The sequence below is a fragment of the Solanum verrucosum genome, unplaced genomic scaffold, assembly GCF_900185275.1.
Source record: "Solanum verrucosum unplaced genomic scaffold, falcon-dt-bn FXZP01000108.1, whole genome shotgun sequence".
NCBI lineage: Eukaryota > Viridiplantae > Streptophyta > Magnoliopsida > Solanales > Solanaceae > Solanum > Solanum verrucosum.
In genome coordinates this window covers 5,491,422-5,503,910 of record NW_026020274.1, presented here as the reverse complement: position 1 = coordinate 5,503,910, position 12,489 = coordinate 5,491,422, and the positions used below count along the sequence as shown (strand labels likewise).

The following is a 12,489-nucleotide window of genomic DNA, read 5'->3' as shown; positions in this document are numbered from 1 at the left end:
ATTTGAGTCAAAATATTTTTGTGAAAAGTTGGCAAAGAATTCTTTTATCAAATTTATCGCCATAATAGTAATTTTTTTTAATTAAATTACGTTGAAGTTAGATTTTTTTTAAAAAAAGAGATACTTAAGAGGCCATAAAGTCTATTAAAACACCAACAAATTAAAAGACATTGAAAAACAAATAAAAATAAAAATAAAAACATATGACAAGAAAGAAAATGAAAAGAAGAGAAAATGTTAGGAAATATTTTTAAAAGGCTTTGAGGGTAGTTTTGTAATTATTTAATCTAATGCAAGTGTTAAATGTTATGTATTACTAATACCTAGAATTACTTGGTATTAGTAATACACAACTTAATACGCAATAGAGTGTATAACTAATGCAAGCATTAGTTATACATGGCAAAAAAAAGTGTACCAAACAAGGTACTACTAATACACACACCTAATACATGCATTATATTTTTTAATACACTCTACCAAACACTTATATCTTTAGCCAACAACCTTCTTTATTCATGAGGCTCGAGATACTACAATGACACTCTCAATTTAACTCTCAAATGAAAATTTTATATTGCAAAACAACATGTCAAGTTATTAACCATAATTATCTTGCTGACGAAATGAAACTTTTGTTATTTTTTTATTATTATACATATAAAATTATAAGCTTTATTGAAATTTCAATATTTATTAATTTTAAGGATCAAAATCATACGTTTATTTTAATTGAAGATTTAAAATATTTAGTAAAATAATACAAAACGGAAACTACAATTACTCAGTAACATAAAAACTAAAATAACTATTTATCCTTTAGAATGTATTATGAAATTAATTATTATCGTAATAATCTCGATCATTTTAAAGTAATAAAAAAGAATATATAGGGATTACCTACCTAATTAATTATATCCCAAATCACGGGATAAGGATAGTGACCCACTTACCCATCACATTTTATTCGGGTCGGGTCTAATAACCTACCATATTCAATGATTAGGAGTCCCTCGGGAAAAGCAACATTTTAGTCAGCAATCAGTCTCGTTCTGTTCTGCCTCATCTAAAAGAGAAACAATTCATCCATCTCACACTCCAAAATCATCTGAAAAAATGGAGTTGGAGGTGAGAGTTGTCGCCGGAATTGAGAGCTGCTTCGTATCGCTACCAGTGACATTACTGCAGACTCTCGAATCCACCACTGCTTCCGGTTACCTTCCTCCTGTTCTAGCCCTCGAACTCCGCTCCGGCAACAATCTCTGGCGCCTAGCTTGGTCCGGTTCCGCTTCATCCAATCCATTTCCTAATTCAATTCAGGTTCGCACTTCAATTTCTCCGTTTAGAAACTCTGTTAGAAGGCGGTAGAATGATTAGACAAACTTTGGTAACTGTACAGACTACAGTGTTCATTTTTAAATTTTCGTTTTGTGTGGATGTAGATTGCGAAGCAATATGCGGAGTGTATTGGATTGTCGGATCGTACTGTAGTTCAAGTAAAAGTAGTGTCCAATTTGCCTAAAGCTACTATGGTTACCATAGAGCCAGATACTGAAGATGATTGGGAAGTTTTGGAGCTTAATGCTGAGCATGCAGAGCAAGCTATCTTAAAGCAGGTGCTTAATACTAGTAGTATGTGTTACTGAGAGAGAGTTTGTTGTTTTTCTTGTTTTAAGTTTTTCCTTGATGTTTGTTATCAAAGAATAGTTTTTCCTCGAACTCGTATATCCATTTGTTTTAGTCTTTAAAGGTTTTCCTGTAGTTTTTGGTTATAAATGGTTAGGACCAAAATGGAATGGATAAGAAACTACCAGGGTATGATCTTTCATGTGAACTTTACCCTTGATCACTTAAAATTTCATAAGGATGGCAATGCATAAGACAATAACATTAGTGTTGGAGCCAGGGGATATTCTAGCGAACTGCTTATTCCCCTAAAGAAAAGAAAAAAAAAGAAAAAAGAAAAAAGAAATTTCAATTACAGTTGGAACAACCACCCTAATGGGATTTGTAGTCTGCATGGATGGGGAAGGTAGGGATGGGGCAGTAAGAGGGTGAAAAAAGTGCAAGAGTGATGTACTGCACACCAATATGTTTATTTGTATACTTTGTCCATGTTTCTTGGCTGATTTCTTGCAGTAGTCTGGCAAGTTTCTATCTTTTTTTTAGTCTGATACATAAATAAATCTCAATTCATACAGTTTTTAAGAAGTATTTGAGTGCGAGAAAGCTGGACCAGACACCACGGTTATCAAAAATTAAAAGATTTAATAAAATATTAATTTTGTGACCTATGGACATTACTAAGATAAACAAGCAAAGATGAACAGATTCTTTATGGGGTTTTGTTAGCTTAAGGCAACAGATGCCATTCGCCCCGAGAAGTCAAGGCTATCAGACAATTGATCAAACTTCTTTTTTATAAATCTTGTTTATAGTTGAATTTATGAAAGATCGACCTGCTGTGTGACAGTGAAGTGGGATTTGATTATTTGGATACTTAAGTCAACCTTGTGCTGCCGGAGAAAAAGAATCATACCATTGGTTGCTGAATGGCATCCTTTCTCTTTACTCTGAGTTTTTGGTTTACTGCTCAGAATTTCTGCCAGAAAGTACTTAAAATTTAAAGTAGAATACACATGTGCATCTATATTGTTTTGGCAATTTGTGGGAGGGAATGCTTGAGATTGTTTCAGATCCTACCTAATATCTAGAATTATCTGTGTGTTAATACAGAGTCACATAGTGTGTGTGTTGATGGGAGGTAGTAGGTACCAAGTGTAGGAGTCCAGGTGAGAAAGTTTGCCCGAGTTTCACAGTTGTTAAAAGAACAAAAAAAGTAATTAGAACATATTACCACATATTATATATATTGACATGTTTTTACTTGTTCCGCACTTTCAGTTTGCTCCACTTATTAAATCAGAAAAAATAATTTATCACCTCGACCTAGAAACCCACTTATTGGAAGGTAATCCGTGTTCAAATCAAAGTTAGTATACTATTCCGTCTATACTTTTCTTTCAAGAAGAGTGTAAAGTAAAAACAGAACAGTGTAAAATCAAACAAAATATTTAACTTGAAACCGAGGGAATGATATTTTTTTTCTTGAAGTTGACCAATATTCAACCATTTTATATTTTATACAGGTTGCGATTGTCTATGGAGCAATGCGATTTCCTTTGTGGCTGCATGGGCAAACAATTATCACATTTAAAGTTGTTTCAACCTTTCCGCTGACACCGGTAGGTAAGAGGATGTTAATTCATTGGTTGATGGATGTCATTTAATCCTTATAGTTGTAGTCTATTTCTAGATAGAAACTTGGTCAATTTCCTTAAAAGCTTGCCCAACTGTAATATAAAGTTTCTGAAGAGAAGATGCATGTCGTGGAGTTTAACTCTTTCATGTATTCTCTGACAATGTTGCCTAAATCCTTGTATTACTTACTAGGAAGAGAAGATAATTGCTGGTATCTATTGCCTGGGACTGTCATTTACCAAGATCGTGGATTAAAGCTTCTTGATGCCTTCATTATCAATTACCAAATTGTTATTTAAGGAGGGAAAGAAGATTATGGTGTGTGAAATTTTAATAAATGCTGCATATTTGCAATATGCTTGTTTGATTTTTTACCTCTTCCTTTAACTTCATTTTGGTGGCAAATGAGGTCAACGGTGGTAGGACATATAAAATGTTCTTTTCATGTGCTTAATCTGTATTTTAAAACTTCAAAATCGTGAATATCTGACTTGCCTGGTTGTTATCAGTACAACTTGTCCCTGGAACTGAAGTTGCTGTTGCTCCAAAAAGGCGCAAAAGAAATATTAGTTCGGGTGAGGAATCCATGATGCAAGACAATGAGCTTTCGGTCTCAAAGGCACTATTGAGAGTCCAAGATACTGATGATCAATGTATTCACAAATACGAGGCTGATGGAGTTGAGATGAGAGTGGTTTTGACTTCTGCTATCTTCATTCATCCTGAGACGGCCAGTATATACTCTTTTGAACCTCTTCAGACTGTGGTAATAATTCCCAGATTGCTTCCCAGAGAAACCAAGAAGAACCATGAGACAGATAGCCGTAGAGGGAAAAGTAGTGTAACTTCAAAGGAAGGGAATGTAGGAGTTCTACCTGACAAGCACAATATCCATCAAGCAATGGTTCGTCTAATATTTTCAGAATCAGTGGCTAAAGGACATATCATGCTTCCTCGGTCTATTCGGCTTTATTTGAGAGCAGAGTTACACTCACGTAGGTTTTTCTTTCAGAATTAAATTGATGCACCAACTGCAGAAAAGCTGGTGTTATCTAGGCAGTTCAAGTAATTACACTTGTTGGTATTCAGGAAACAAGTCACGTCTATTTTCATTTCTTATTATTTTGTTTTGTCATATACCACTATTTTATTCTTTGTGATCTAATTTTCATAGAAACAGAAAAATAGGGAACATCACATTCATTTTGTCAGTTGATTAAAGAATGTTACTTATTGTCCAACCTTCTAACAGCCACTCTTTAAAAACCCCTCCGGTCAGAAAAGTAATAGTAGAACCTCAAAAAGTCTTTGCAGACATTATTGCGTTTGAAATCTTTAGCCAAGTCATTAAAAAAGGAGCTTTCTGAAGGTTACCTTTTGATGTATGTAAATTACGATTGACATATTTCGGACTAAAATGTTTCTCCTGTGACGATGTCCAGTATTGCATGAAGATATAAGTTGGTTTGCTTGCAATTACTTCAACTCCATTTGCCTACTGCAATCCTAAAAAGAATTACTCTGTTTCCAGGTGTATATGTGAAGAGATTCAATGTCAAGTTGAAGAAAGAGATTCCTCTAGTTTCGCTTTCACCTTGTGAATTCAAGATATTCCAGGAGACTGGGGTTTCTGAAGAAAATAATTCTGAGGCTTTGGGCAAGAATAATTATAATAAAACATTAACAACACTTTTCAGAACCAATTCAGACATTGAGATGGGTACTAGTGATTGGTCAATCCATGAGAAAATTGCCGCAGCCTTTTCTTGTGAATCTAGCAAGGAAGACAAAGAAACGAGCATCAAGTCTGATCTCAAAAAGGATATTGCAGCTATTTTGCATAGATGGTGCCTTGCACAACTACATGCTGTCACGATCAAGGCCGGAGTGGAAGTGAAATCGTTGATTTTAGGGAACACAACTTTGCTTCACTTCAAAGCAAAAGACAGCAGATCCATAAAACATGGTGGCCAAACAATGAATGGTGGAGAAACATCACTAGATGCCATGTATGTGTTGTCAACTACTGATGACTCATTACGTGATGAAACGATTGATGCTTATGAAGTTGCATTCGATGAAGGAAGCAAGTTGACTACCAGCCCAAAAAGCTTCGAACCTTGGCTTGGAAAGCTTCAACTGGGCAACAGTCTTTCCATTAGGACTGTCAGAGAGAAATTATTTGCTAAAAGCACCAGTCTTACAACTTCTTCATTAGACTGGATGGGGACAGCTGCACCTGATGTGATTAATAGTAGGTATTTCCTCATTTTATTTGCGTTAATGCATTTTAGGATCTGAACCTAACTCTAAATGCATTCGGATGTATGATGAGCGTTTCACCTGCAAATTTTCCACTCTTCTTTCTTCTGTTCTTCAAGGACACTCTTTTCTATATTTGCCTGTGTAAATGATGATACATTCCATCATTAAGGTTTTGGTAAAGTTGTATGAGAAAGGTATGCTTACATTTCCGAAATGCAACATGCATCAGAGACTTAGTACATTGAAAAAGGTTTCTGCTCTATGTAAGGCTTGATAAGCTGGAGTATGTTCGGTAAGAGTAGGGGCCAGCACACAAAAGGAAAAAGGAAGGGATATGCCAGTAGATATTAAGAGTCTACTATAATGCTGGCAGGATCGGCGGATTGATGAAAGACTTAAGATGATATAGAAGACTGTTCCTTTTTGTATATTCTGGACTGTTTTGGCAAGAGAGAAACAAAATATGTTACGATAGAAAGACAATATATCTTTTGTAAAACATAGGCGTTAACAAAATTTATACTTGTGGTGTAAGGGTTGTATGTTAGATAGTATCGCACAATTTTTATACTCTTTCGATAGTATGGGGTCATAGATGATTTATATAAATCCGCTGTTAATTGTACTATTCTCTGTACCTCTGTACCTCTGTACCTTTGTGGTACTGACTTTTTATAAATTACATTACCTTGTCAACAACAAAAAAAAGGGAAGGAATAAGTTGGAGGGCAGTGACGAGATTGATACTGTGAACAGTTGATGTGGAAAGGGAAGGGGTAGGCATATGAAGAGAGGGAAGCAGCGACCACTAGTGGCAGACCTGGGAAAAGAAATTTTGGAGTGGTGAAAGATCTTGGTTATTCAACATAGGGACTTGGGTGATAGTTGAAGGTTGCTTTCATGTCAGATGGAGAGGTAGAGCGCTCTTATTGTTTCCATGTTTCATTCTTCAATAACGCAGATGGCTGTCACATGCTATGTATGATAAAAGGACTAGGTTTGGATCATTGGGAAATGGAATAAGTATTTAAGCTACGAAATTTACCAAATGGGAGAGCATGAATTGCCAGATGCTGGAATAAAAGAATGCAGTGTGCAATTTTTGGTTTTTGTTTGTTTCTGATGCTTTTAGCAATCTTGGTTTTCAAATTCCTATTCATGCTAGTTGATGGAGAAAGAAATCTGCATAAAGCCAACATGTGGTTGGTAGGATAAAGGGATGGAATAGTACTTTTTGCAATTAGAAGTTGAGAGTCTAAGTTAGCAAACCCAGCAACATCAGTGAAGATCTTGAAAGGTTTCAGCTTTTATGGAAAATATTGTGAACGATATTTTTGTTATGCAAGTCTGTAGTATGTCACAGAGAGTTGCATATTCATTTATTTCTCGTTGTCTGCCAAGTTAATTTTGTGACTGGACAAATTTCTTTTTTTTTGAAACTGGAAACTTTTTGTATTCCTCAGCATTAAGGGCTATGCTGGCCACCTCCAAAAACCTGTTACAAGAAGACTGGACAAATTTCTTTTTTAATCAGACAAGTACTATTTTTTCACCTTAACTGAATGCTATCATCACTTTGCAGGGTTGGTAGTATTGTTATCTTCTGCATCTTGGATGTTGTCCAGTGCTTATGATTTTCCGCTGCCAGGACATATCCTAATCCATGGTCCTTCTGTGAGTTCCTTTTTTCTAGTTCCTTTTGATGTGTATGTGCTGAATATTAGGATGTTGAAATCTCTGAAGAAGCTTGAAAGTGTACTGATTAGATGGTTTACAAGCTACTTTTATATTGTTTTGTGTTTTCCCTCTCTGATGGTATAATGTTTGATTCCTCAGGAGATGGAATAGTCTAGGAAATATTAACTAATTTATCTCTCCTTTCATGCCCTCAGTCGAAGGAGAAAGAAAGGGAGAAGAACAAGCTGTACTTCCTTACACTATTGAGATGATAAATATTCACGTGCATTATCACTACGAAAAGTGTGAATAGAAACACCAAACTGTTTTTTTTTATTTCAGCACAAAAAGTTTGAAATATGGAAAATAATTCAGAACGATCTTTCATTAAGAACATCCAAGTGCACCTTGAGTAATCATCAATGAAAGTAACAAAATACTTTAAAACCCAATGTAGAACTGACTCTACCAGGGCCCCAAATATCATAATGAACTAAATGAGAAAGAGACTCTGCACGATTATTTAGGACTACATGGAAAAGTAGCTCAGGTGTACTTCCCCAATTGACCTGGCTCACAATCTAACTTAGACAATTTGGACAAGCTAGGTACCATCTTTTGAAGTTTGGATAACCTAGGGTGACCCGATCTTCTGTGGATTAAATTTGGAGACTCTGAGACTGAACAAACTATAGTGGATTTGTGAGAATTGAGATGATAAAGTCCATCTAACTTATGCCCTTCACCAATCATCCTTCCCATACTGAGGTCCTGTATGACAAAGAAGTCACTAAAAAATGAGACGAAACAATTTAAGGCCTTAGCCAAACGACTTATTGAGAAGAGTCTAAAGGGGACAACCAGGGACAAAAAGAACATTATTTAGAGTCAAGGAAGGTAAGGAATTGGCTTGACTGACTCCGGCTGCCATGGTCTGGGAACCATCTGCTAATGTAACAGTGGGAAGGGACTGAGAGTAAGTAATATTGGACAATAAAGATTGTTACCAAAAATGTGGTTAGAAGCACCTGAGTCCATAACCCAAGGGCCAAGTGTGGTGGACTGTGGGATACAAGCAACATGATTAACATGATTTTAAAAAAAATCAACGTGATTAACATGATTACTAACTTGGGCAACAAAAGGTATTGATGAAGATGTCTGCTTACTCGCCTGATACCGGAGAAAGTCATTGTATTACTTTAGACAAGAGAACAATTGATTGGTGGGATCACCAGTGTATTCAGTTTGAGCAACATGAGCATTCTTTGGTTTACCATGTAGAGAGTAGCACACATCACGGGTATGACCCAATTTGTTACAATAGGCACGTCTTGGTCGTTGTTTCCCATACCGGCCTCCATGTCGATTTTCTCTGAAATGCAGTCTGAGATGATAGGACAGAAGAATTTGCAGGCGGTACCAGATGACTAGACGTCATAGGTGGTGCAGCTAGTCGTAACAATCAAGCATACAAGTCATCCACAACAGGAACAGTAGAGCTAGCCAAAATTTGATCTTGCACTGTGTCAAGATTAGATGGAAGTCCAACAAGTGTAACAACTAGAAACATCTTCTGTGACGCTGCTCCATTGCTTTTCAATACTTGGAGAGCGGGCATTAACTCATTAAATTCTTCCATAACCGCATGAACCTGTCCAAGATAAGTTGACATATCTGAGTCCTGCTTTTTAAGGTTAGTCAATCGAGAAGTCACATTATAAAAAGCGGTATATGTCATTTGTGTATAGCCTACGAGCCTTTTCCCAAACTAAGAAACAAGTTTTGAATGGTCGAAACAATTTGCATCAACTTTGAATCAATAGATTTCCATATCAGACTACACAATTGAGCATCAATCTTCTCCCATTCGTCCCTATCCTTTTTAGTACTATCCTTGGCCAGTGTAACCTAGTGATCCTGAGCACCTTGTCCCTTGCACCATAATTGAATAGAGGAGGACCAAGATGAATAGTTTGCACTACCCGTCAAAGGTTCTGTGGTGATGCCATGGTTTAGGTTGCTGGAACTCACAGATTTAGTGCTAAACATATCGGATCCGAGAGACATGAAAAACAGATCTATTACTGTCCAAAAATAAAGTAAATTCTGGGGAAAAAACCTGAAGAATAGATCTGGAATACTGAGAACTGCTTGCTGTCTCGCTGGAAAAAGTTACTGGAAAAAAATCTGCCGGAAAAGTGGGTGAAAAACACCACAAGCCGCAAGGATTCCGATCGTAATGGTGGTAATGGTGTATGCACAATACCCCCGAGAGTGTCAGAGTCGCGGAACAATGGAGGTTTTGCTGGAAAAAAATTTCTTAGCAATTTTGTTCTCTTATTATTCTTGTTTTCTCACTAAAGAAAGCTCTGATACCATGTGAGAAGACACGAGTTTGAGAGAGAACTCTGCTTGATTATTCCAACAAGCTATTGGAGTTTAAATAGCTAAGTATACATGTCATGTCCTAAAAAGCAAAGGAAATCAATACCTAATCAAGCTAGGAGTTCTAGAACAGATCAAGTTAGGAGTAAATCAAGCTACCTACTGTATGTACACATGCTATAGAATATTCCTTACATGCTTTGATTGTCTTGAGCATTCTTCCAATGACCCCGGTTTAACTTGGTCCCTGCAATTTTGGACCATTAGATTTGTGGAGCCTGCAAGATCCGGTGGCCCACAATGTAGGGATGATACAAGTAAAATAAGACAATGCAGGGACCACTGGAGCCCACAAGATCCAGTGGCCCAATGCAGGGACCATTAGTAGAGTTGACTTATTAAAGGGGACAGTTTATGCTTATGTCTTATTTTTCTTCTTGACCAGTGAACATAGAAATTTAGGAAGAAGCCAAAAAAAAAAAAGAAAAAAAAGAAAAAAAAGAAGAAAAATATTCTGAACCATAAAATGCTAGGATTTTAAGAAGGAACCTGAATGGCTTCCACTCTCTTGAGGAAGCTGACTAAGAGATAGCACTCATCTGAAATCTGGCTCCCTGGGATATAATAGATGCAAGAGTGTGACCGTAGCATCTCAGCTATGACAGATGTTCCTTGGTATTTTAAATGTAAAATAGTGATGTGAAGCAGCTTATAGGAAGCTATTATATGCTGGATGGAAAAGAAGGGGAAAAGACAGCATAAAGGCATATGGACCAGAATTCCGCCTTGTATTTTATGGGTGATTTAGAATGGAAAACAAGCTGGTGTTTTGAGAATGAAGTAGCTGCAAGTCTGCAGCACTTGTATACAACATAGATACACTTCCCTAACAAAATTGAAAGTGTACTTATTAGCTTTTTTAATAAATTTGAGTTACTTCACACTCTTGAGAAGCTGTAGGAGAATCTACATGTATCTTTTTTGTAACAATGCTCACTACATACATGTCAACACCTGTTTAGTTCAGTCCAAATTGATGAATAAAATTCTCTCTTACTTATCAGAAATAAAAGATTTTGAGATTCAGAATTTGAGGAGACCATGTTTATTGAAAATCAATTTTTGTTTTAGAATAATACACTTAGTCTACTCATTTAGAGACAAACAGGCTCAATTTTTTAAAAAAAGTTCTACAAAAGGCTTTACTAGTCTTTTCACAAGAAGGGAAAAAACGGTTGGTGTCTCTTGTATTATTAACTTTCAAATTTGATTTATCATAGGCTTTCAATCTACATGCCAGCTTGGTACTTAATAAAAAAGTTTTTAAATCTACGTGTGAGCTTGGTCTATTTTTCTAATTTAAATGCAATTAATTAGGCTTTTAACTTCTTGTTTGGCCTTAATGAAAAAAGAAAAGAAAAGATGCTAGCTAGGAAACTCTTATTTGGTCAGTAGCTCCACTAAATGCCGATTCGTTGAGTTTCTCAGACTACTTAAGCGTAGACTAAATTGTATGTCCTTGGTGATGCTACTAAGAAGTCCCGAATTAAGTTAATCGTTAATTGAGAACTATTGCTTTTTAAATTTTTTATCTCACTCCTTTACCATCTTAAAGGATGAAACCAAGTATCAAAATGCAAAAACTTATTATAGGTATCATTTGCCCTTTAAAGATACTTTGCAACTGCACATTGAGGTATAATCTTTTATATATTATCGTTGCTGATACACGTTGACTAAAAAATTTTTGAAAGGGATGTGTAGTAAGGAAGTGTATGGTCACAAAGTGCTGAATTTCCTTTAATAGTAATGGTATCCTTTAGGATATGTCCTTGAACTTATGGATCCCGAATGGAGCAAATGCATAGAAGTGCAATTTGTGTAATGTATGAGATGTAAGTGGATAAGTGTAATTCCTATCTCTATTTTTATCTAGGTTAGTTTTAGTATGATTTTGACCCTGACTAATGTGAATCTTACAATATTATTAAAAACTGTTTAATGAACCCAAATTGGATATTCTTCTGATTTTAGGGTTCGGGGAAAACATTATTAGCTACAGTTGCTGCTAAATTTGCTGAAGAAAGTGAGGACATCTTGGCCCATATGTAAGGATTTGTTTCGTCAATCCCACTAAACCTTTGTTTTCTGTTGGACATTAGCTTTACTCCATTTTGAAGCTTCAGTTTGAACGTTAATGATTTTGTACCAAGGGACGAAGCCTGACTCTTGTTTCTTTCTGCAGAATATTCTTATCTTGTTCTAAGCTTGCTTTGGAAAAGCCTTCAGCCATTCGTCAAACTTTATTGAGCTATGTTGCTGATGCTTTGGATCATGCACCTTCTGTTGTGGTGTTTGATGATCTTGATAGCATTGTTGCCGCTTCCTCTGAATCTGAGGCTTCTCAACCTTCATCCTCATCAGCAGTGCTTGCAGAATATTTTGCTGATATTATGGATGAATATGAGGTGAGACTTGTTTGACCCTGTGTAGGGAGCTACTTTAATATTTATCTGAGGCATGATGTGTTCGATGGTGTTTGAGTCTAAACGAGCTAGGATTTCAGAATTTCCATTGTCAGCTTGATTTTTGTTTTCATCTTAGAATCTCCACCAACTCAGTTCTGCTTCCCCAAAAATTGGCGGAAGATATAGCTGCTTCTGAATGAGGTAGGAATAACACAACTGATGAGAACATATAGGATTCTGAAGCAGTACAGTCATGATGCTACTTAGCTTCCTTCCCATATTTTTTTTTTCTGTGAACTTAGACAAACCTAGAAAATTCTCATATTCTAGAAGTTGATGGAATAGTCGAGGTACACACAAGCTGACCCAAATACCACCATTATTAAAAATCAACCTCTGTGCATTGATAACTTTTAGCCAAGAACATTCA

At 36.1% G+C, this 12,489-nt stretch overlaps 1 protein-coding gene across 2 annotated transcripts in view; it reads left to right on the top strand.

The window, feature by feature from the left end:
• Positions 1-1,026: 1,026 nt before the first annotated feature.
• LOC125834089 (peroxisome biogenesis protein 1) overlaps positions 1,027-12,489 on the top strand; it is a 29,709-nt gene continuing 18,246 nt past the window's right edge. Inside the window, exons 1-8 of one of the 2 annotated variants that reach the window (XM_049513261.1) lie at positions 1,027-1,320; positions 1,443-1,616; positions 3,150-3,249; positions 3,771-4,256; positions 4,793-5,515; positions 7,109-7,200; positions 11,626-11,699; positions 11,837-12,059. In XM_049513261.1, the coding sequence (XP_049369218.1) occupies positions 1,117-1,320; positions 1,443-1,616; positions 3,150-3,249; positions 3,771-4,256; positions 4,793-5,515; positions 7,109-7,200; positions 11,626-11,699; positions 11,837-12,059 (2,076 nt within the window). In that variant the 5' untranslated portion in view covers positions 1,027-1,116. Of the gene's footprint in view, positions 1,321-1,442; positions 1,617-3,149; positions 3,250-3,770; positions 4,257-4,792; positions 5,516-7,108; positions 7,201-11,625; positions 11,700-11,836; positions 12,060-12,489 lie in introns of those variants that run through there. The other variant, XM_049513262.1, reaches the window with a different exon arrangement.